The sequence below is a fragment of the Marmota marmota genome, unplaced genomic scaffold, assembly GCF_001458135.2.
Source record: "Marmota marmota marmota unplaced genomic scaffold, marMar, whole genome shotgun sequence".
Classification (NCBI taxonomy): Eukaryota; Metazoa; Chordata; class Mammalia; order Rodentia; family Sciuridae; genus Marmota; species Marmota marmota.
In genome coordinates this window covers 12,482,503-12,507,620 of record NW_026000142.1, presented here as the reverse complement: position 1 = coordinate 12,507,620, position 25,118 = coordinate 12,482,503, and the positions used below count along the sequence as shown (strand labels likewise).

Below are 25,118 nucleotides of genomic sequence, written 5' to 3'. Positions count from 1 at the left end.
ATTAAATGTAGAAAAAGCACTATCACAAGGAATTAGACACCCGATACTGGTTTTTTATGTCACTGACCTTTACTAATGACAAAAAGGTTGACAACGCACATTCAACATTAAGAAAAGCAAAGTCAGAGTGTCTTAATGTACATCATTTCTAAGGATGGGCTTGAGCCAGAAGCAGATACATATATACCCTGATCTAGTTCCAAACATGGATATAAACTTGGAAGTTAATTAATATAAAATAGGTCTAATATTTAGATACTCTTTCTATAAAGTAAGCAAGTATCAACTTCAGGTCTGACAATAAATAAGAATATTTTCAGGGAGCTATATATTCCTAAAGGAGGCTGGGTGAATCCAGGAATAGATAAGCACTGGAACAATCATCAAATCAAATTCAGGGAGCAAAACAGACGTTAAAGAAAAGGGGAGAGGAGCTATTCTTGTTGTCTAGTCTGGAAGAGCATAGCATGAAATTGAGGGTGTCACACATTGTAGGGGGAGACAAGTGCTATAGGTGACCCACAGAATGCCCCAACTTTGTATTCTAATTTTAGCTCAGATTCCAGCTCTTGAGGAAGAGGGTTGGGTTGGGATGGAATGTTCCTTCAGTCATTAACTGACTAGAGAATAAACTGCATGACATTTAGTGTTTGGTGATGAGATTTAATTTACTTCCTTCTCTTTTCCTTTTCTTCTTTTAATCAATCATATGGCCTCTTTACAATATAGCTTAGCAAATGGTCTTCTAGAATAGTGTTTATCACACTATCTATAATGAAGAATTGTTTTTTAATTCCCAATTCATTGCAAATTAGTACTTTAAAATTCATTAAAAATGAATTTCTAAAAGCTTACTCTGAATATCTGTACTTATTTCATCATAGACCAGTAATAGTTGGTAAACCAGAACCAGTATGTGGACCACAATAAATGTTTTAGAGTTTATAACCACCCATGAAAAATAACTTACTGAATATTTATAGAAACTTGCTAATAAACTAGGCCTTTGGGATACGCTGGTAAGTAATAATAACAGTAACCATGCTCTTCCTATCTACTATAGGAGCTCTAAACTAGGACTTTCACAAATGTTTTTCTCTGAGTGAGAAAACTAAATCAAGCAACTGTTATTCACAACACCCTGCTCTGTTTCTTCACAGTATTGATTACAATTTGTAATTATTTTTTTCTTAGTTATTGCTTGTGTTCACACCAAAACTGATAAACTTCAACAAGGGTAGGGTGTCTATCTTGTTTTCCATTCTCAGCACCCGGCAATGTGGTTGGCTTATACAAAATTCTCAAATAAATACCTATTTAGTTTGACTGCAAGACAGTCAGATGGAAGGACATAAGCTGATGAGTGAACATACATATTTAGTTGTTCTTACAAATAAATGGATTTAGTTAATTTTGGTCAGTTGCCAGACCACCCTTAATTTTAAACCTTGTGGAATTTCATATGCACATTTCTGAATAAGCCCGTGTTGCAAAAGTACATGATTTTTCAAACACAGCAGTAGAGCTTTGTGTAAGCAATCTGAATACACACACTGCAGGTGAGGCAGAAGGTAAGAGAAGAAAGAGAAGTCCAATAGATGACAGTAATTTGCTCTAAGTTCATACCAAGAATATTGGCTCAAAAGCACCCTGAGGTCTAAATCCCCAAATTATTAGTCAGGGTCCTAATGCATAGGATAAATGACTATGTTGCCTTTCCTTCTGTTTTTATGTTGGGATAAGACTGGATTAAGAGTCAATTTATAAATACTTTGTTTAGCTTTAAAGCTTTTAGCTATTGTTCTGGTTTCCTCCTATCACTGAACTGCGAGTAATGCGTTATGTATGACAAGTTTTTCAACAGCAAGAATTCTCATTGGTTTGTGCCTACAATTTTCTTGTTTATATAATTGGCACATCATAATTCTTTTCCAGGATTTGTAAGAGTACTTCCCATAAATAAGCTTTGAAGACATACCCTAATTCCAAGTCAGTATTTTCAAGTAACTTCAATATGCCTCCTCTCTGAGAATTTTGGATGAGGATAAATCAAAGTATTATGTGGAAAGTCAAAACACTGTTGACTTTAGTGCTAGTTGTGATCACATTATACCATGAATAGTCTCAGTACTTTCCTTATTAGTGTCTGACTTGCAATTTTAACACTGCAACAGATAGAAGTATGTTGTAATTATTTTTCATTTCCTTGTGGTCTCTATAAATCAAGATACTAAGTCAAGTGAAATTTAGATCCAGGGCCTCTGGCATGCCAGGCCAGCACTGTACCATAATTGAAGATTTTATATGGTCCTATACCTGTTTATTACTAATAAAACTTATATGCTGCTCAAATTATTGAATGATTCAGCTATTGCACAGAAATTTTTACCAAGACAAAAATGAGATATGTGTTAACAAACCAAATAGGCAGTTAAGTGTTTGGGCTAATTTGATCTAGAAAAATTCTCTTATGTTTCAGGCAAGAAGAGGACAAAAGTAACCATTTTGAGATAGACTAGGGCATTCTGTTCTTAATAAGGCCTTGCTCTTCTATGAATCACTTTGGATACTAAAGTATTTTGAAGGTACTACAAATTGAGAAAGCAGCTATAATCACTCCCCAAAAAATAGATCTTAAAAATTATTAAATATCTCTTTAATCACTGGACTTTCTAGTACTATCATATTTAAAACATGCCATCTGGAGAATTAAGCCTAGGTTTATCATGAGGGACCTGACTCCAAATTAAAACTCCAGCCTACATTTTCAGGAGAAAAAGGAAAAGAAAAAAGCTAGAGGTACTCTTTTTTGGGGAAGATAATCTGGTTATTAATATTTAGACAAAAAAATCAAAAAAAAATTTAAGAAAAAGTTATTTGAGATTGAAAAAATATTTTTGAAGTAACAGCTATATATAAGGTGCTACATTCCTCATGCATTAAAAATAAAAACTTTTAAAGCATAATTTCTGTGAACTAAAGGTGTTTAATAGCAAATAAATTTGTAGGATACCTTTTCCATAAAGCAATTCCTATGGACAATGTGTTTTAATGTGAAGATTGAATAATTTTTCTGCACAAAATATTGATTTTTTTCATCTATCCCCCCTAGAGCCACAAACATTGAAATCCATTAAAAATTAAAGGATATGTCCATTTAAACTTTTAATTTTCAATTGCTTCTTTTTCCAAGAAGAGTAATTAGCACACAACTGAGTTTGAAGTATTTTTAGATACCCAAAATAGCACACTAATTTGAGTTTGCTTCTTAATTTGGTATATAAGAAATATATTCTGTTACAGTTTGCAAGATGCTGTTACAACTCTAAGAACAAGGCAATAGAAATGGCATTTCTAAGAGAACTGCCCATAAGACATTTTAAGAATCAATTCCTATTCTAAGGAAGCATATGACTTAAAAGAAGGAATAAGCCATCCATTCATTTATTAACTATTCATTCATTAAAGATTTATTAAACTACACAATGTGCTCGACAATAGGATAAAAAAAGAAACGACTTCCAGATGCCAGTCTGACATGTGCAGAGTTTGGAAGTGGTCACTGTATCCAAACAAGTGAAGACTTCAGCAAAGTGGAAAATCGACAAAACTTTTCTTGGATCTACCAGAGACATAAAGTCACAATGGGAACCATGATTACCCCAAACAGGAGAGATAGGCAAGCAGACACAGACAATCACACAGAGAATCAGACAGAAGCCACCAAGCAGAAACCTGAGGGAGCCAGCACACCAGGGTAGGAAAGCCTAAACTATAACTGACAACTTGCTAGAAACAGTGTGGGCGAGTCTGAAAGCAAAGCAATTCTAAGGGGACTTGGTCATTAGGAAGTTCTAAACTAGCATGAATTTTATCTCCAGGAGTTCTACCATGTTCTCACAGTGAAGATTAAAAAAAAAAAAAAATTCTCATATGTTTCAGGCAAGAGGAGGACAAAAGTAACCATTTTGAAATAGACTAGGGCATTCTGTTCTTAATAAGGCCTATACTTAAGAAAAACTATTTTACCATGTCAAGCCTATTAATGATTTTTTTTTTTCAGAGCCTAACTGAACTAAGGTAAGGGAATACTTAACTCCAGTCCACTCTTGTCATTCTGTCCCACCTAAGTGTGGTGGGAAAAGCTAAGTGAAGTTCACAGCTCAAGGACACAAGTTCAGTAAAGCCTGAGACTTATTCATAGGACTATTAAGAGGCTGCCCTCCCCCAACACCTTACCACTACATTACTAAAGGCCTGTTTATCATGGTTCATTTTATCTAGCACATCACGTTCAAGTTTCAATAAAAAATTGCAAAGCAAATTGAAAATCAAAATAAATAAACTAACTTTAAAAAAAACAGTAATTTGAAGACACAGAGTAAGTATCAGAACCAGAGTCAGATATGACAGGGACGTTTGGAATTAAGAGAGTCAGAACTTAAAACAACTATGATTAATAAGATGAGATTTTTAATAGGAAAATACATAATCTGCAAAAACAGATGAATAATGTAATTATTCATTATTATAAAAATTATAAAAAGTGGAAATTCTAAGACAGAATCACAATAAATTCTAGAGATTAAAAAGAAATGCTGAAACAAAACTGAAGAATTCCTTTGATGAGCTCAGTCATGATGGACAGAGGCTAGGAATGTAGTAGTGCACTTGCCTAGAATGCTAGAGACACTGGGTTCAATCCCCAGCCCTGCAATAAGCAAATACACAAACACACACAGACAAAAAACCAGAATACCCAAGAACTGTGAGACAACTACAAAAAGTGTAACATCTGCATAATTGGAATACCAGAAGGAGAAGGACTAAAGGGGTAGGGGAGGGGAAGAAAGGGAGGAAGGGAGGGAAATATTTGAAAGGATAATGACTGAGAGTTTCTCCAAAATTAGTGTCAGATGCCATACCAGAACTCAAAGAAAACCAAGCAGAATAATGTCAAAAGCAAACCAATAAATAAACAAAAACCAAAAAGCTATATCGAGGCATAAGCATAGTCAAACTATAAAAAAAAAATCAAAAAGAAATTAAAGCTCTTTAAGAAAGCTAGAGGAAAAAAATGTTTTATTTTTTAAGAAACAAAGATAAAAGTTACATTTAATTTCTCAGAATCTATGCAATCAAGAAATGGAGTGAAGTGAAACATTTAAAATGTTGAGAGAAAGAACAAGTCAAACTAGAATTGCAGAAACAAGAATTTACCCTGTGGAATTGTCCTTCCAAAGTGATAAGGATAATTTTTGTCAGACAAAAATTGAAGGAATGTGTTCTTCAGTAGACCTGTCTCACAAGAAATGTCAAAAGAAGTCAGAGAATGTAAAGTCAAAAGAATGTCAGAGAAAAAAAATGAAACTCAGATCTATATATAGGCAGAAACTTGTATCTACCTAAAGAAAGAGTACCTAAATAAATAAGTGAAGGCAAAATGAGAACTTTAATTTTTCTTATTCCTGGTTGATCTAATGAAAAGTAGTTTGCTCAGAATAATTATAACAACAATATATTTGATCATATACATTATATATGTATACTTTTATATGCATATATAAGTAAAATAAAATATAACAAGAATACTATATTTAAAGGAACTGGTAAAAATTTTGTTATTATAAGGTACTTGCACTCCCTGTGAAATGATATAGTATTATTTGAAAATAAACTTTGGTTATTTGTAAGGGTATATTGCAAACTCTAGGTAAACCATTAAAAAAAGAGAATTCATTTTAAAAAATAGAATTATTATTCTAAGAAAGGAGAAAAAAATGGAATCATAAAATGCTTAATTGAAACTACAATGTAAAGGAAAAGGGTTAAAGATAAAAAAAGAAATAAAGAACAAAGGCAACAAACAGAAAACAAAAACAAATATGGCGGATATTTATCCAACTATATCAATGATCACTTTCAATGCCAACGGTCTAAATATGACAATTAAGTGAGATTGCCAGAGCAAATTAAAAAAATAAGACCCAACTTATTTTCCACAAGACACCTACTTACACTTGAGACCCAAATAAATTAATAAAGGGATGATAGTTATACCATGCTAAAGCAAATAATTTACCAAGGCATTTGTCCCAAGTTTATATCAATCTGTTGTGCTATTGTATTTAACAATTATTGCATTTTTTGGCATCCATCCTGGTGGTCCCAGCAAAAGACACTCTGGATGCCTATGGTATTCACTGATAAGCAAAGCAGAATAGAGTAATTAATTATGTTTTTTCAAGGCAAGGGAGGAACCGATGCAAAGGATTAATTTTACATTATTCCAAACCATAACTAACATCTCCTCATGTTCAGTAATGAAGAAAAAATGTTAAAAATTTCAGACATTTGATCAGGACTCCAATATAAATTTAATATCCATAAACAATTCCATGAATAACCCCATGCTAACACTAAAGACAAATTCAATCATCTAAAATCTTTCCGTTTACACCAAGTTAAAACTGTTTTTCCGGGCTGGGATTGTAGTTCAGTGTTAGAGCAGTTGCCTAGCATGCATGAGGTACTGGGTTCTATCCTCAGCATCACATAAGAATAAATAAAACAAAGGTATTTTGTCCATTTCCAACTAAAAAAAAAAAAATTGCAACAAAAACTGTTTTTCCTCAAGAACAGAAAAAATAAAACAAACCCCATTCTTGATGAACGGAAAAATAATATTTTAGAAATATGTGAATTTATTTATCCCTAAGATTAAGAGAGAAGTCAAAATTTCTGGTGTTCCATCTTAAGTCACTTAGCATGACACAAGGACTTTTTGTTCATCCTATGTTTATTTTTAACAGAACTTGGTCCAATGCATTAAACGTTTATCAAGTATTCTGAAAAATGAGTGCTAATAGTCTGTTTTTATGTCAGTATTTATAATTCCTAATATCTTTCTTTAAAATATACTTTTAGTTGTAGATGGACACAATACCATTATTTTATTTATTCATTTTTATGTGGTGCTAAGGATCAAACCAGTTCCTCGCATGTGCCAGGCTAGTACTCTACCACTGAGCCACAACCCCAGCAGAATTCCTAACATCTTTATGGACCATAAATTTATTTTTTGAAATCTCTATTTGAAGTTAAACACAAAACGATGAAGTTTTCAAATTCAACTTTCTATCTTGATTAGAAAAAGACAATCAATCAAAAATATGTGATAACTTTGTTTGGATTTATAGAGTAGTACAGAATAAGGGATTTGAAAACAATATAGAACTACATTTATAAAGCATGAACTATACAGGAAACAACCATTCTCTTCTCCAAGAATCTATTCAAAAAATCTGTACGTAATGAGTTCCTTCTGTGTCCAGCACAATGCTGGGATTTATAAGAAACACTTCAAAATAACACCGTTACTTATTTCTGTGTGGTAAATAATAAAGTTATTATTTAGTAAGCAAAAAAATTACTGCTTAGTAAATAATTCTTCTGTCAATTCTTCTTAGTAACGGTTGGGGAAAAATTAAATATATCTTTATGAAAACTAAAAAAAAAAAAACAACTGAAAAAAGCTATGAAAAAAAGTTTCATTTGACAGAACATCAACCAGATAAAATTAAAGACTAATGATGGAGTCAGCAATACAATATTTCTCTTTTTGGAATATATTTACAAGTAGGAAAATTTAAAAACATGTTATAATTTTGATTTAGTCAATGGCTTCCACAGTTGGTAAACTAACAATTAATTAGATATTCTGCAAGTACAGTCATTTAAAATCGGGCTATTATATAGATTCAGGACTCTGCAAATTAAATTTCATATAGAAGTGACTCCATATAATAACAACCTGAAACAAAGCAAGCAATGTTTATATCTCACCCTCTGGCCAGGACTTATTGAGAAGGAAATGTTCTCTAATATGGCATTCCCACCATCTACATATTTCGCTGTGAGGTCTTTGACGGTCATTTGGCCCCCTGAGGGCCAGATGTCATCTTTCTTCACATATTGATTCTCAATAATCATAACTTTTGAGAGCTGGTCATCCTTGGATGGTTTGATGGACTTGGTGGATTTACTGTCTTCTGTTGGCATGTCAATGAACTTAAAGACACGGCTCACAGATCGCATCTGAAACAAAAATATTTTATATTTGTTTGCTTAAAAACTGTAGACAGTATCATAATTAGTTTGATGTTTGCTAAAAAATAGCTTGTGAGATGTGATGCTGGCTACTCCTCACTCAGTTATTTGTCAGGTCTTTCAATGAACCAACAGGAAATAATTGGATATAATTAAAAGCTTAACCAAAGAGAATTAACTAAGATTTGTAAAAATGGGCTCTGGATAGACCTGTTTATCTTTGTGATCACTTAATTCTTAGTTACGCAAGCCACACATAAATAGCCAACTATTCTCAAGAGAATAGATGTTGTTAGAAGGATTTTTTTTCCTACTAGGAGGAGTACTGCACAATGCTGTACAGATGGTATATTATAATAAAATGTACCACACCTCAAAACCACTGCTGAAGATTCTCATTTTTCTTTCAAACTACTTCAATAACTATCTACAATTCTCTATGTCAGCTGGGTCATAAGTAGACTCTTGATATTTAGTAAGTTTTAAATAATCTCACAATAATCTTAAAACAGATTTAAGGCATTGGCATAAATCTGTTGTTAAATATTTACATTTTCAATCCTAATTATTTAAATATCTATTCCAGTGCTATTCAGAATGCAACTATACATAAGGGTTATATTTAAAATAACATATGCATCTGCTTTATAAATTCATTGGTATAATACTTAATAAAGTATATCTTTAATATACACAAAAGTAAAGGAGCTCTACTATTTTTAGAAGATATTTAATTAAATTCTTTAACACAACCATATTTCTGATATTTATGATTTATTAGAATTTATAATATAATTTTTAAAACAGCCTATTATAAAATGTATTCAATAGATATTCAACAATGAATGAATGAATGAATAACATGAGTAAATAAAAATTAATAAATAAGAATTTAAAGACAGAATTCTCTCAATTTTTTATGTTTTTAAAAATCCTTTTCACTTTTTTATCATCATTTTAATAATTTGTACATCTTTATAGGGTACTTTATGGTCATTTGATACATGTCTACAATCTGAAATAATTAAATCAAGGTAAGAAGCACTTCCAAAAAGATACCCTTGATCCTGTTGTTCAGCCCTTCTGAGATATTAATAGCTTAGAGGACAGAATTTTACTGCTTATTCTGAGTCTTGACACTAACTGTTGATGTTGACTTTATTTACCTTTACAACATTAACTAATTTTCTTCTTTAAAGTATTAGTATATTATCCTCTTATTTATAACTATGGCTTAGACTGTTGAAATAATTCTTTTTTTTTAAGAGAGAGAGAGAGAGAGAGAGAAATTTTTAACATTTATTTATTTATTTTTTTGGTTTGCAGAGGACACAACATCTTTGTATGTGGTGCTGAGGATCGAACCCAGGCCACACGCATGCCAGGTGAGCGCGCTACCGCTTGAGCCACATCCCCAGCTCTGAAATAATTCTTTTTAAATAAAATCAAGTAGATAGAAATGCATTGGGGGCATTTGCCTCTATCACTTTTATTTTTTATCATGAAAAGGTGAAAATGGAAAGTGTCTTCATTTTTAGTATGGGCTGAAACATAGTAGTTCAGACATCAATCCTTTACTGAACATTGAAAGTTCATCTTCACAATTCTAACTTTAATGCCTATTTTCACATGCCACTGATCAAGCCTGCTTTGTTTATAAAGTTCTTTCTTCTGTATAGTAATTCTGTGTTTCAGTTTCCTTCATCTTGAAAATATCTGTAAATTACCTTCAAGATTGCCTTTAAGAATTACTTTAAATCAAGATTGAAGAAGAGAATCTTTTTAAGTCAAACACACTGTTAATGGAAATTAAAAGGGTCCAAAGCCCACACCCATCATAAATAACTCAAGAGAAAGCAAATGGGATATAATTACAATTCTTCCCACTTGTAATGTTTTAAATTCTGAATTACAAATGACTTCAAGGGGCTGTGAAATTCTGATTCAATCATTGTTGATTACTTTGGAATTAAACTTACCCTTGCATTTCACTGTCAGTAACTTTCATAGAGCTGCTAGTCTATATAAGGTCTGATAGATAAATTATGGCTATAATTATCATTGCAATAAAACTGCCAGAAAACTAGCTCAAACATAGTTAAAACACTTACTATATTTATCCTGTATAAGAATAGCATCTTTCTCTTGCAATGATTTAGAGAAATACATATACAAAGATAGCTTAACTTTATAAAATAGGAACAGTTATTTTTGTTTGTCAATTGTGTGAAGAATCTTTGGTAAATACTATATCAAGCTTTCCTTTATAAAGAGTATTATATACTCTTTAATATTCCCAAGTAATCAATAAAGCATTTAAATATTGCTGTCTAAACTACTCAAAATTATACAAAGAATTATTTAAAAAACAAAGATTCTCCCAACCACATTTTGGCCATATTGCAATATTATACACAATTTAATAATTTTTTTTTTGATCTAAGGACTTGTGTTTGAGCACTGTACATTATATGCACCATTACTGAGGCTCACTACTGAAGGGGAATTCAGAATTTTTGATGTCCAATGTGAATAATGATATGTACCTATCAAATTTAGAAAATGAAAATTTCCAACTCGAATGACCCAAAGACAGGCTATTATAGTCACTCCCAGCACGGTCAAACATGCCTGACCAAGAACGTGTTATTTCTTAACCATGGGCAATCATCCACAGCATACGAGAAAGCATTCATTCAATCCAATGAGTTAGAACATTTTCTGACAGGAAGAAAAAGTGACTAGGTAGACACCTGCATTGTGCTCACTTCAATAGCCACTGAAATACCATTACTGTATAGATGATGTGGCCAGATAACATTATGAATTACTCGCCAATTCCTCATACCTCACAGGCTCTCAGCTTGACTATTCTACCTCCGTTGCCTTTGGAAGGAGAAGCCTGCTCAGAGCCAGAACAGAGAACATCAATTTCTCCAAGTTTCAAAAACTGACATTTTGGGGTCATAGGAATATTGACTTTTAAGCTTGAAATGCCAAAGCCCAAGCTGGGCACAGGCCTGTAGTCATAGGACCTTAGGAAGCTGAGGCAGGAGGATGGCTTAAGACCAAGTATTTGGGGCCAGTCTGAACAACAGTGAGATACTGTCTCTTAAGAAAAGAAAGAAAAATAGAATTTAAAAAAAAAGAAAGAAAGAAAAGAAAACCATAGCCTGAGACAGTCAAAGCATAGTGTCTATGTGAAAAAAAAATTATCATAAACAAATTTCTGATGCCTGAGAAGCAACTACTCTCTTCACCCTACAATCTATACCCAAGAGAAGGGGAACATGAAGATTTAGACACCAAATCCTCTGCAAAGGAGTCCGATCTTGTGACTAAACCCTGGTTCTATCCTAAGTTGATTTAGGGCACTTTAGATCACAGGAAGCCTGTGTCTCAATTCTGAGGCAAAGTCCAGGAAAGAGGTATGTTGCAGAGAAGCTTCTAGTGCCCCACATGACATAAGGACAGCAGAGTGAACATGGTTGAATTGTCATTTCCAGGCACAGACCATTTGAGGCAGTTTTAGATTTCCCTATGTTTCCATAGTGGAATTGGTAGGTGGAAAACAAATTAAAGCTTTTGACCTCTCCAGGGTATGGAAGACGCTGAGAAAAAGCACAGCAAAAGGGAGCTTATGGTGGAGGCAAGAACAAAAACTCAGTCTACTTGGACCACACACCTCTAGGTCAGATAGAAACATCAGTGAATCAGAGACAGCAAGGCTGGGCAAGGGACAATGTAGGGCCAGATGCTCCCCCTCCTTCCTGGTACCTCTGTTAGTTTGTAAACTCTACTCAGAACCTGGCAAAATCTCTGAATTAACTGAGATTGTTTCTTTCACTCAGTGAAATATGTGTTCAGATAGTAAATGAGTTCAAATACAGCAGAGTTGAAGTCTTATTTCTCGTACGTGTGATTTTATAGCCAAAGATTCATGGCTACAATCAGAAAGGGATCCTGGATTTGGGGATCCTAAAGTTTAGGTAATTTAGGGAAGAATTCAAAATATGCACATAACATTAAGTTCAGGGCTTTCAAAGGGGTTCATGCAAGTAAGAGGACCTGTAGTTTATGTCTCCTAGATTTGGTGGTAAACCATTCAACCTATTACAGTAATTTTCTTCAAATCATTGCTTGTTGTATGCAACAATGGAATATTCACAGCATTCCTCTCCATCTACTGCTTAGCATCAGGCACTCAGTTCATAAATCTCTATTTAAAATGACAGAATTCATTATTTCACTCCCATGCAGAAGGCTGCATCTTCGCAGTGGGAATGGCATGCTGTGAGGACGTCAGTGTGTAGCCCAGGCTGGGATTTCACCTCTCAGCTTCTCAGCTTGAAACTGTACATTGTTAGAAGTTACAACATCCCAAACTATTTTTAGTCCAGCCTATTGTTTGCTTTCATTGAGCTCTTTCACTTCACTTGGCCCTTTTGTAGAAATATCTTCTATACATTTTTGCATAAAACATAAAAATCCCGTCATTGTCCAGTCCCCTAAATAGTGTGAGATGTAAACACAGAGTGGACAATCATCAGTGACAGGAGACTCACTCCTTAACCTTAGGTAGCTGCTTCCTGTGCACAGAAAAGATTTGCCAGGGGAGAAATATGGGGGCCTTCTTGATAGGAAAGTTTCATTGCAGCTCTCACCAGGTAGACAGTAGCTTTTTTCTTAGACTTTGAGAAGTAAAAGATAAAGCCAAATCAAGAGTCAGGTACTGAAACACTAAACCTATTCTTCATTAGTGGAGAGGAAAATTTGACATAACTAGTGCAGATACTATACAATTCTATAAAATTGGAATATTGCCAAAATTAGATGAGTTTGTTGCTTAAGAAGCACAGTTTAAATTCTTGGGTTCATTATTTAATTTTATTAGTATCTAAAAATTCCCCTGAACATCTTGAGAAGGAGTTAATTCTTAAAACTGAATACCATTATCTTTATAAGAATGTTTAAAATTGCTAATCTAAGCATGAGTAGAACAAAGTCTTTTGAGAAGATGATGGTCTTAACAAAAACAACACCATAGCCTAATCATTCTCAGCTTTACTTTATGAGGGATGCATTTAAGTCAAGAAGCAAATGATTCCTGATTTTCCTGCTCATTCTTTGATGACAAAGATGGAAGAGTTATCTTCAAAGCCATTTTTGGAATCTAGACTCCTCTCCCTCACATAAATATCTGCTCTATTTTCTTACATTCTTTGGTTGTTTAGACTCCAGGATATCAAATTAATGCAACAACACCTAAACATGCCATAATACCCCCAAAGCCATACGATGATAGCATCACTTCTTATGCTTAAGATCTAGCCGGCAACACTGGAAAGGATTTCATAAATAGTTATAGGAGGATTGTGAGAAAGAGATGTGAAGTGATCAGCTGGGAAACTGTCACAGTGTGAAAAATGTCACACATTTCACAGGAGACATTCTAAAACTATAAAGTACTTAAAAGGAGAGATTAAAATGCTTTTAATCATAGATCCTTTTAGGTAGGCCCAAACTAAATGCTTTTCAATATTCACTAACACAGATCTGAGCCCCAAGGCTGTATAGAGCCAACAGCATCATCTTTAGGTCATGCATATAGATTTAAGAGACGATGGTTATCAGAAAAACAGACTTTCTAAAGGTGTGGTAGCACACGCCTCTAATCCCAGCAGCTTGGGAGGCTGAAGTAGAAGGATTGCAAGTTGAAAGCTAGCCTCAGCAAAAGTGAGGTACTAAGCAACTGAGTGAGACCCTGTCTCTACATAAAACACAAAATAGGGCTGAGGATGTGGCTCAGTGGTTGAGTGTCCCTGAGTTCAATCCCTGGTGCCAAAAAAAAAAAAAAAAAAAGAAAAGAAAAAAGAAAAAGAAAGAAAGAAAAGAAAAGAGACTTTCTGCCCAAAATATATTCTTGAAACTCGAGGCTATCTTTCTGCTTCTATTAATTATGTTCCTATAACACATAAAAAGTCAGCCAAGTATCAATTTTGTGTTAATTAGCAGCATAAATGAGTTTCTTTACGACATTACAAATTTGTACCCTTTAGTAAACTTTTATAGCTTGCTTTCAACAGAAATAGTTTATGTACTCTAACTTGTGGTAAATTACATGGCAAGACAGTGTCAGAAGCAGTGGATATCATGATCTTCACATAAGGGAGAAAATCTGCTGCAACTACAGACAAAATTCATATCCCAAGCAAACATGAACCTTTCAAATATGTCATTGCCCACTTTTAATAAACATGGTACACCAAAGCCATACAATGATAGCATCACTTCTCATGCTTCAGATCTAGCTGGTAAAACTTGAAAGAGATTTCATAACTAGTTACTGTGCCAACAAGCAAAGGAAGACTCTTAAATTTACCCTTCTTTGTGACATGTCTGACATACTCATGGAATCTTCTGCTCATATTGAAGCTTGTTTGCACTCTACCATGTTTTATTATTTTTAAAAGCACATGATAAGCCATCAACAATTGCTTGTTGAATACAGCTAGAGTCTACATAGTTTCTACCAAAAAAAATTTCAAAATAAATATCAAGAAGAGGAGTCTAAAATAACATATCAAATATCTTCTCAGGGTTTTATTATTTTAATAAGATATTTCTCTGAGGATCTTAATTTTGAAATATTGGGGCTTCCCAATATTTGTATTGTCATTAAACATTATGCTTTGCATGTCATGTGTGTGTGTATAATTGATTGACATAGGAAAAAAAACAATTTGTTGGTGATCCATCAATTCAAAAATTAATTATAGGGACTAGGGTTGTGGCTCAGCCGTGGATTGCTCACCTAGTATGTGTGGGGCACTGGGTTCAATACTTAGCACTACATAAAAATAAATAAAATAGAGGTATTGTGTCCATCTACAACAAAAAAATATTTAAAAATTAATTATATGACATAGATCAGAGATTAGTAGAACTATGGCCTGCAGGCCCCATTTGGGCACACCAATGTTTATATACTATCTCTGGCTGCTTTGTCCTCAAAGGCTGAACTGAATAGTTGCCATAAGACCATCTAGACTGCAAATCTGACAGTATTTCCCATCTTATCCTTTACTGGAAAAGTTTGCTGACTCACCTGCCATTGCTCACAGAAAATCAGAGGTAAGAAGACTCTTAGAAAGCATCTAATCAAGTGATTCAGAAGCCTGGATCTCCATAGAATCACCTATTGTATTTTTAAAAATATAGTCAACAGGATCAATCATCCTGCCCACCACCAAAAGGAAAGATTTCATTGGTCTTAGTGAAACCTGAATAATCTTTGTTTTCATAAAGGTTTTTCATCTGCTATCAGGTTGAGAACCTGTGATTTAATCTATTCCTTCATTGTTCAAACAAGAAAATATAAATACAGGAGGTTAAAGTGACAGGCACCAAGTGCACTGAATGTTCTGAACTCTCCAAACTTTTTTTTTTTACACAGCAATCCCTTAGGGTTCTCATGTCTCAAATTAGTTCTCATGTCCTGCATTAGTTCTCTTGTACTAATTCAAGACATCTAGAACATTACCAAATTTTATTTCTCTTTTTGGATTCTAGAAACACACTGTGTCAGAGTCCTTTGATCAGCTCTGATAAATGTAAAGGTCAAAAAAAATTATCGACTTTGGCATTCAGGGGGCAGGTATGTGACTTCTACAAAGGTCTGGAATAATGCCTTCATGCTAATCAAGAGTTGAAATCTTTCATAAGAATAGGGTTCAGAAGAGAGACAATGCTAGAGATGGAAGGAACCTTAGAAAATTCCTAACCAAACTGCTTCAATTAGTAAATGAGAAAAAAAAAAAAAAACCCTAGATGGTAGGGGCTATGACTTGCCTAATGCCACACAACATTCAGATGGCCAGAGTGGAATGCAGGACTCTTCCCAACACAGCCACTCCATGGGATGGAAGGACAACGAACAGTTGGATGGAAAGAAGTCTTGAGATACAGGCCATGAGAGGAAAACATACCAGAAAGACTTGTGAGAACAGAAATCAAAGGCATGATCAATAACCCATTAAAAGAAAGAAAAAAAATGAGAAATGAATTTTCTCCTCAGATTCTTATAACAGAAACCGCTTTTATTACAAGGACATTAGGCATCACTAGCTGTGATGAAGAAAAGCCAGATTCCCCTTTTCTCCTCCCACCAGGTTTCACGCTGGTCATTGTACAATCAGTCACTTGATCTTTACTGGAACCCAAAACAAACACAGGCAGTGAAAGGACAAAGGAGAAACAGAGAGAGTTTCTATTGACAGAAAACTCTTCTCGGATTGCGTCAATCATGTAAGAACCTTCTGGAGCCTCATTAACGGGAATCTAAATGTGAGCCCTGCAGGTTCACTGTCCTCCGGCTCACTCTGGCGGCTTCCTTCCTCTTGTCTTTATTAGAGACAGACAGGCAGCTACTGGAAACAGGGATGGTTATCTGCTGCTTCCCTTGGAAAACTGAGGAAGCAAGATTGTATTCGTCTCCTGAGAATATTTTAACTATATTCACCCTGTGGTAGACAGTATTAAAAAGACATGAGTTGTCAACTGCCTCATTCAAATGAGGTTACTATGAGTGCAAGCAATTTCTCAGTTACCAGATGGCTTGACACGGCTGAGTTTGAAACATTACCTTTGGTATATTTTTCTGGCTTTTATTTATTTATTTAACCTCCCTGGCAAATTAGAAGGTACAGTGGAAGCTGTGTGTCATTTTAGTGGTCCCTTACGACCCTGTTTGTGTTTAGGGCATGGTAACTCATGTCCTAAAATGTCAAGTTTACTGGAAGACATCCTTATGGGTGTGATTAATGAACACATGGAGGTAAGAGGTAGCTGGATACATGTTCAGAGAGCAGGAGAGGCCATTACTAAAGATATGAATTTATGATTCATCAAGAAATGGTTTGTGAAGCATGAGGTTAGATAATAACAGATAGAGGAAATATAAATAGGAGAGCTGCAACATAGCTTTTGGTTAAAAATCTGCAAGAGAGAAATGGCCCCCCAAAGGACTACAGAGGAATAAGGAGGTATCAGGGAAACAAAGTGGGAGGGGCAACCGGTTTTGCCCACAGCAAATACTGCTCAATAATTGCAGGAGGCAGGGACTCTGGCATTGGCAAGATGTTGGTTGTGAGTCAGGTGAGTGATGGGAATACAATAAAGCAGGCTGTAGGAAGAATGGGAGGAGAAAACAGAGAAAGGCAATCTCTCAAGAAGTTTTGCTGAAAATAGGTCAAAGAAATGATATGGAAGCTGGAGATTAAGGGTGAGTATTTTTCTGCTAGTGCAAAAGACCCCACAAAGCAGGAAATTGTATATTATATGCCTGTGTATAGGAGCAGGGACACAGAAGAGAAGGCTGGGAATTGAGTAGTGGTGCAGTAGGCTGGTGCCACTAGTGGAGACAGGTGAGTGGATGTGCTCAGATTACACCTATTTATTTCTACAAGGTATGCAGCGAAGTCATGGATAAAAGCACAGGAGATAGAATTATTGGAGAATCTGAGAGGAGACAAGAAGGTGGGAAAGAGCTACCTTTGGAATACAACAAAGAATTTATTAGTAAAACATTATAAAAATGTTGTTGTGTAGTTTTGAGTGCTGGTATTTGAGATGTGTGATCATAAATACAAAGTCATTCAAGTTATTGTCATCATCTAGATACTAGTTGAAAGCTAAAGAAAGTTAGGCACCTGGGTATAAGCAGCAGGTGGGAAGTAGAAGAAAAACAACACTGCCATTTTCATGACTTCAGGTCCTGTCAGTGTTTCATTTTCTGTCCGTGTTTAAATGAGGCCAGATGGGTAAGGGTGAGTGAAATATTCTTTTTTCTTGTTCTTATTTCTACAAGGTATGTAGCAAGAACCCAAGGATTCTTTTTCCTGACAGCCCTGCACTTGAAAACTAAAAGTATGTATTAAAAAAAATCCCATTTACTCCAACTTAGATTCAACTCTAAATTCAGTGAATAACTTAGTAAAGTAAAATGACAACACATGGAGTTTTCACTTCGGAAGTCCAAGGACATTTGGTGTTAGCATCACACAAACGTGAAATCTTAGGACATAGCTCAATCTATCTCTTCTCCTCCCTCACAGAATATGCAAAATGAAAATAAAAAGGTGACTCTATAACTTTAGTAACTGTGTGGGTGACAGCAGTATAATGCGAATTGATAACTAGATAAATGCTCACAGATGCCTGGGAAAGACTTGTGCTATTTGGCAGGCACATGAAAACTCACATATTCACTTTGATATACAAAAGAACATGACTTTCTAAAAGTGAAATCAAATGCAAATATTGATACGGTTCACAGGCTATATCATAACATAATACAATCTTGCAAAGCCCTTTTATGCCATGAGATGAAAGACACAATGTCAAAACACAGGTTACAAATCCCAGGATGCTTATGTGTAAAACCAATACCTTCAAGCAACTCCCACGAGATTGGACCTGCAGAATAAAAACGCACAGAACAAAAGTTTGACATCATCATGTAGAACTTCTTATACAAAGCAAGAAAATTAGTAAGGCAAAAGAAGGGAATTTTTCTATACAAGGTAAAGAGATGTTTTTAAATAAAGAAACAGGTAAAGTGCAGAAGAATTGTAAAAGGTAAAGTCAACGTTGTAGGAGCTGAACAAAGAATTTTTGTATTTGTAAATATTGGTATTGAATAAATACAAACACAATATATTTAATATTCTTCTGCTACTTTACAACAGAAACCCTTTTACATACCTTTATGAGACCCAACTCCTAAAGCATAATGAAATAGAAGTAAGTGAGAAGAATGGAGACACTAAGAAAATGGACAGAATTTGTGACCATTATGTTCAGCAAAATATGTCAAACTCAGAGTTTCAAGGGTCCTATTTTTTCTCTCATATGCAAAACCTAGAGGGGAAAAAGGAAAAGAAAGGTAGGAGCAGATCTCCTAAAATCAAAGGGAGATCAAAACAGGAAGAGAACAAAGGGTGGAAGGTGGGGAGGTACTGGAGAGTGATATTGGTAAGTACTGGGGAGTGATATTGGTCAAATTATATTGTTATATTGTGTGCATATAAGAATGTGTAATAACAAATCCCATCATTATGTACAACTATAATGCATCAATAAAAAATATGGAAAAAAAAAAGAATGGAGATACTAAAAGATCTAATCAAGTTTAAAAAAAGTAAAAGAAACAAACTCTATGCTAAAGGTATATTACATTTTAATGAATTATTAAGATACTTCAATAAAATAAAATACAGACATAAGGGCAAAAAAAAGGTATTGAAAGGTTTTTCCCCCTAGAGATATTTACATAATTATTTTTGTTCCAAATGATTATACTGATTTTAATTGTTCAAATGTGTGTGGTTTGAGAACATGTGACTTGTCTAATAGAAAAGGGAAAGGAATTTACACAAAAAGTGAAATAATATTGTTGTGGACTTGTTTTTTTACTTGGGTTTTTAGATCTCCCATCAATGTAATAATGGATGAATAATTTTCAATATAGTATTCCAAAAAAGCCTAAAGAAAAGTCAATCATGAAGTACCCAGGACAGCTATATATTCTGACTAAAAATTATGTATTTGATCATTAAATAAAAATGGGAAAAAAAATCTCCCTCTCTACTCACTCCAGCTGCCCAGGGAATTTGTGTTCCTGACATATTGCTAGTACATAAGCAACTACAGGCTCTGTATTCTATGGAACAAGAGACAAGAAAAACAATAAAACCAAAATATGGTCTGTAGCACACTAATAATGAATATAAATCTGTGACAAAATTGATCAAACAAAAAGTGAGGAGACAATGATAAACACTTAAGGACTAATAAAGCTTCACTAATACTGGAAACTTTCTAAAAATCAGAACATTAGGGCTCGGATTGTGGCTCAGTGGTAGAGTACTTGCCTCACATATGTGAAGCACTGGGTTCAATTCTTGGCACTGCATACAAATAAATGAATAAAATTAAGGTCCATCAACCATTAAAAAAAATAAAAGTTTTTAAAAAATCAGAACATTATGAACAAATGTTATACTATTGAATTTGAAAACCTAAAATATGGGAAGAACTTCTTAAATAAGACACTAAAAGCACAATCCACAAAGGAAAAGATTAATAAGTTTATCTTCAATAAACTTAAAAAAGCTTCTTTTCATCAAAAGCCATACCACTGACTGAAGGACTATGTTTAAAATGCACAAACTGACAACTGATCCAGGATTCATAAACTCCTACTGACCCAATTAAGGAAGAAACAAGCCAGTCTAGTACAGAACTGAGCAATGGATAAACAAGCAATTAACAGAAGAGGAGCCCAAATGGATTTTAACACGAAATATGTAGGCTGCTCTGTCTTCTTTATAATCACATCCACTTAATGGCCAAAATTTAAAATTCTGACGTAACAAAAGTGTTGCTAAAGACAAAGGGCTAGGAGAATTCCTGCAGCCTCTTTATGGGATTGTACATTGGTGGAACAGATTTAAGGACAATTTCGCATCATAAAGTTGAGCATGGGTGAATTCTGTCACCCAGCAATTCCACACCTAAGTTTCTGTCCTAGAAAAACCTTGGGACAGGAAACATGTGCAAGATCTGATCTTCATAGTGACTGTCTATGTGGAGGAAAGATGAGATATGAGCTCATTGAGAGATACTAAACAGTCTTTAGTTTATTTGTAGGAACTCATTTCTTAAGCTATCTCATGGTATATAGTTATTCCTTATGTTCTTACCTATGAATTTTTTCATAAAGTAAAAAAATAATAACTTACCAAGCTATCCACATCAATGCTAGAGTTTACAGCCCACTGCAATGTGTTCATAATATTCATGGCTAAAGTTAGAATAATACCAACAGATCCTTCTCCTTCACCTATATGTGGAAAAAAACATATTTAAAAAACATGTCATTTGTCTCTTCTGTGAACCACTTTGTGCAGACCTCTCTTATGGCACAAATCACATTAAATTCACATTTAAATTTTATGCTGATTTTAACCATCTTTTTTTCCTCTTAATCCACCACCACATATGCCAGTAGCAAAAATGCCCCCAGATAGTAAACTTTCAATGAATGTTTTAAATCCAAGATGACTGAATAAAAGGAAAAAAAATGTCATTTTTATTAAAAAAGCTTCAGGTAGTGACAGAGTTGTTGGTCTTGGGTACATAGCATATTTTCTTTCCTCTACTGTTGCTCTGAATATAACATTAATGACAAATATTAGAATGGAACATGGAAAAGAAAGTCCTGGGTCCTGATGGGCTCCTATAGGAAGAAAGAAAGAATGAAAGAAAGAAAGAAAGAAAGAAAGAAAGAAAGAAAGAAAGAAAGAAAGAAAGAAAGAAAGAAAGAAAGAAAGAAGAAAAAACAAACTCAAAAGCTAAGGAGGTATACAAGTGAATAGCATCTGCACAATGTTTAGGTGTGCTTTATATATTTGCAAGGATGAATTTCCCTGCTGCTCAAAGGCAGTTAGAAAGAAAATGGACCTAGCATTTGACCAGGCAGTCAGAAACAAATGGGTCTGTCATTTGGAAAGAAAGAAGCTGCCCATTACATTTTTAAAAAGAAAAGAAAAGAAGAAATAAGAAACTAGCTCACTAGAAAGAAGAATGCTTAAGTGTTTAATTAGAGCAAATAATTTTGCAGGACTAGAAAGTACAACTAATTAAAATTTATAAGTATTCAGTATTTTGGCTATAAAAATTTTGAGATGTTCTTAAATTATTATAAATTTAGGTTATCAAGTCCTAATCAATTTTAGTTCTTGAATGCATGATAACATTGTTGTAAAGTTCAAAAATTGGGAGAAATAATTCATCCTAGTTTTTTATATTTATTTTTTAGTTGTAGTTGGACACAATACCTTTATTTTATCTATTTATTTTTATGTGATGCTGAGGATTGAACCCAGGGCCTTGCACATGCTAGGCAAGCGCTCTACTGCCGAGCCACAACACCAGCTCTCATCCTATTATTAATTGAAAAAATTTTTCACAATTCCTCTAACAGAAGGTATTCCATAGACAGCAAAATTCTGCTGTTGTACTAAGTAACTCACTTTAAATACTTAAGATCCATCCAAGTCTCCAATATATTACTTGTTTTGGAGGCTAAGAATAAGATAAAATTTTAATAACATCAAGTAAAATAGCAGTTATAGAGTATTCTCTGTGGACTAGGCACTCTACTGATGTTTTACATAAATTACCATCTTTAATACTCATCACAAATCTAGGGAGAGGTACTATTACTGTGTCTTCTTACACATGAGGAAAATGAGAAGCTTAGTGAAGTTAATTTATGTATGAAAGTTAATGTAGCTGAAGACCAGTTGAGCCCAGATTGATAATACCTGGATGGCCAGTGTCCACTGTGGTTGGGCATGTGATTGGACTGGGAGGTTCTATATTATGCTGATCGTTAAATGCTTTGACTACTTCCCTGCTAACCCAGAATTCAATCAAACTTTACACCATCATAATATAGCACATGATATATTTGGGTTGACTTATTGTTAACAAATCCTCATTTATGTAATTATTCAGTCATTTTGATCCTATTTGATCTTTAAGTTATTAAATAAAAAATTTAAATATTCTGACTCTACAAGAAAATTTACTTTTAAAAATTATTGCCAAAAATTAGTGTGCTATGGGAGATTTATTATTTGCCTGCCCATTTATCTTCTTTTCATGGAGTCACTTCCCACTGTCCAGCTGAGAGAAAAACAAATGTGGAAAAGCAACTAGCCTCATTACAGTGTGGATTGCAGGTGGACCCTGATTAAAAAAAAACAAAACAAAACAAAAAAAAACCCCTGTTTTCTGTTCCCTCCGGGACTTTTTAATTAGATGGGGGAATGCTGCTGTTAATTCAAGAAGGAAAAAGCCACATAAAGTACATGTGCCCTAACTCTGGCACACCAAGAAAACCAGTCTTCAAAGAGAAAGGAATGACAGTTCTGGAATGGAATGGACAGAAGCCAGCAACTGGATTCAAAAGATGGCAAGGTCTCTGGTGTCTGTTCTGGCCCCTCCCAGGTACAATAGTGTTGCTTGCCCTTTGGATCCATAAGACTCCTGTAATTGTCCATTTGGGATTGAGCAGGATTCTGGTTTTACAACCAAACAATCCTGGATATTTGGCATTGAGTGGCATTTTCTCTCAATCTTTGTCTATTGTTATATATATAACACAGATAGATGATATATAGCTCAGAAATTAAACTTCTCAAAACCTCATTTATCTATATAGATTTGTATTTTACTTATTATGAAAAACTTAGTGATTTTTCTTCCAAAGATCCTAGAATTCAGAATCTTAGCATTTGAAAACTATAGCACTTTTATCTAAAGTATTTCCCTTCTCTGGTAATGTCTCCTCATGTGAAATTAACATTAGATAAAGAATGTCATAAACCAGTGGTTAAAAGAACAAAACTTATCAGGATGGGAGAAAGGCAAGAGAGGGAGGGAGAGAGGGAGAGGTAAAACAAGAGAGAGGTGGGGGGGAATGCTTCTTTCCCCAGATTCCAAGAGCTGTTTAAAAAAGAAATCTATTGATTTTGAAGCCAGGACCCTTTACCAATATCAATATAAGAAGAGTAATTTTTTTCTACCAATCACAAATTTGCTGCTAACTGACGCTCTCTGTGTCTCAGTTTTTTTCTAAAGTGTGAAAGTAGGGATAATACCATATATAGCTCCAATGCAAAGAAATTATTTGCTCAAAAATAAAACAATATAAATTAAAAAATCATTTGCTCAAGAGTAAACCATCAAATTTCTAATTAATAAATTGAAAAACAAGAACCTTTTAAAGACATCTACACTCTTTAACCTATAAAGAATGTAGCTTTTTATTCATTGACAACATTTTTACTTAAATGGCAGAAAAAACAAAAGAGGGAAAGGATTAGCAGGGAGGGAGGGGAAATGGGAAAGAGAGATACTAGGGTCAGAATTAGAACAAGATATATTCTATGCTTTCATAATTATGTCAAAATGGATTCTACTGTCATATATAACTAAAAATAACCAATAAAATGTGTAGTTAAATAGTTAATGAGTTCATAATACCTGTTGTTAAAATGGAAATGAAGGTAACAGCAATGAAGAAGATGACAAAGATAATTTCTATTCTCATTTGAAACCAGCGCAGCGTTGATAAATACAAGAACCAGTTGGCAGTATGTAAATTCAGAGCTTTGTGGAACAGAGTTTCAAAGTAAGGCTGCCGTCCAAAGGCACGAAGCGTCCATAGTCCTTTTAGACTTGTAACAAGATGAGTGAAGATTGGACTCCTGCCTGTGAAGTATTCCCATTGAAAACAATGCAAATCATGTAAACACAGAGTGCAATTTCAGGCTACCACGTTCTTAAAAAATGACTTAGAATACAGCATGCCATAAATGTCACAGGTCAGAGAGATCTTTCACTCGGGTACCACACTTTGAATAGTAGGATTGTTCATTTTTGATGAATTACCCTTTCCTTTTTCGTTGGCTACCATGGATGGCAACATACTGTAAAATCATGACCATTATTTACTCACATTTCTTGGCTACCTTTGGGCATTGTTCCTGAGAAAATGCTTTATTTTGTTTCTTTAAAAACAATCCTTTCAAGTCTCAGTTAAGTTTATGTGACTTGATTTAGCTCAAAAATCCTGAAGCAGAAACACATTGGAAGTTTATCTCCTGAAAATGCACCCACAGGCAGGCTGTTACATACAAAGGTGCTTCAAAAAGATCAAGGAGAGGCTGGGGACACACAAAAAGGCAGCCCTGGGACATAAAGGAATGGTCTGAGGAAGATAAGACAAAGGGAAAAATTCTGTCTGGTGTTATTTAGGAACCCAGAGAAATTTCAGTAGTAGCAATACATTTTCTCTAGGTTCTATGAAAGTCTGTAGTAACCTTTTTGAAGTTTTTAAAATTTAAATGATATAAATAAATTATGAATGACTGTCT

At 34.3% G+C, this 25,118-nt stretch overlaps 1 protein-coding gene across 3 annotated transcripts in view; it reads right to left on the bottom strand.

Annotated features, from left to right (window-relative positions):
* The window catches only part of Cftr (CF transmembrane conductance regulator), a 161,014-nt gene that overhangs the window by 23,581 nt on the left and 112,315 nt on the right, over positions 1-25,118 (bottom strand). For all 3 annotated transcript variants that reach the window (XM_048786031.1, XM_048786029.1, XM_048786030.1), the window contains 3 exons: positions 24,226-24,453; positions 20,913-21,013; positions 7,846-8,097 (listed from right to left, as the gene is read on the bottom strand). In XM_048786031.1, coding sequence (XP_048641988.1) covers positions 7,846-8,097; positions 20,913-21,013; positions 24,226-24,453 — 581 coding nt within the window. The remainder of the gene's footprint in view (positions 1-7,845; positions 8,098-20,912; positions 21,014-24,225; positions 24,454-25,118) is intronic.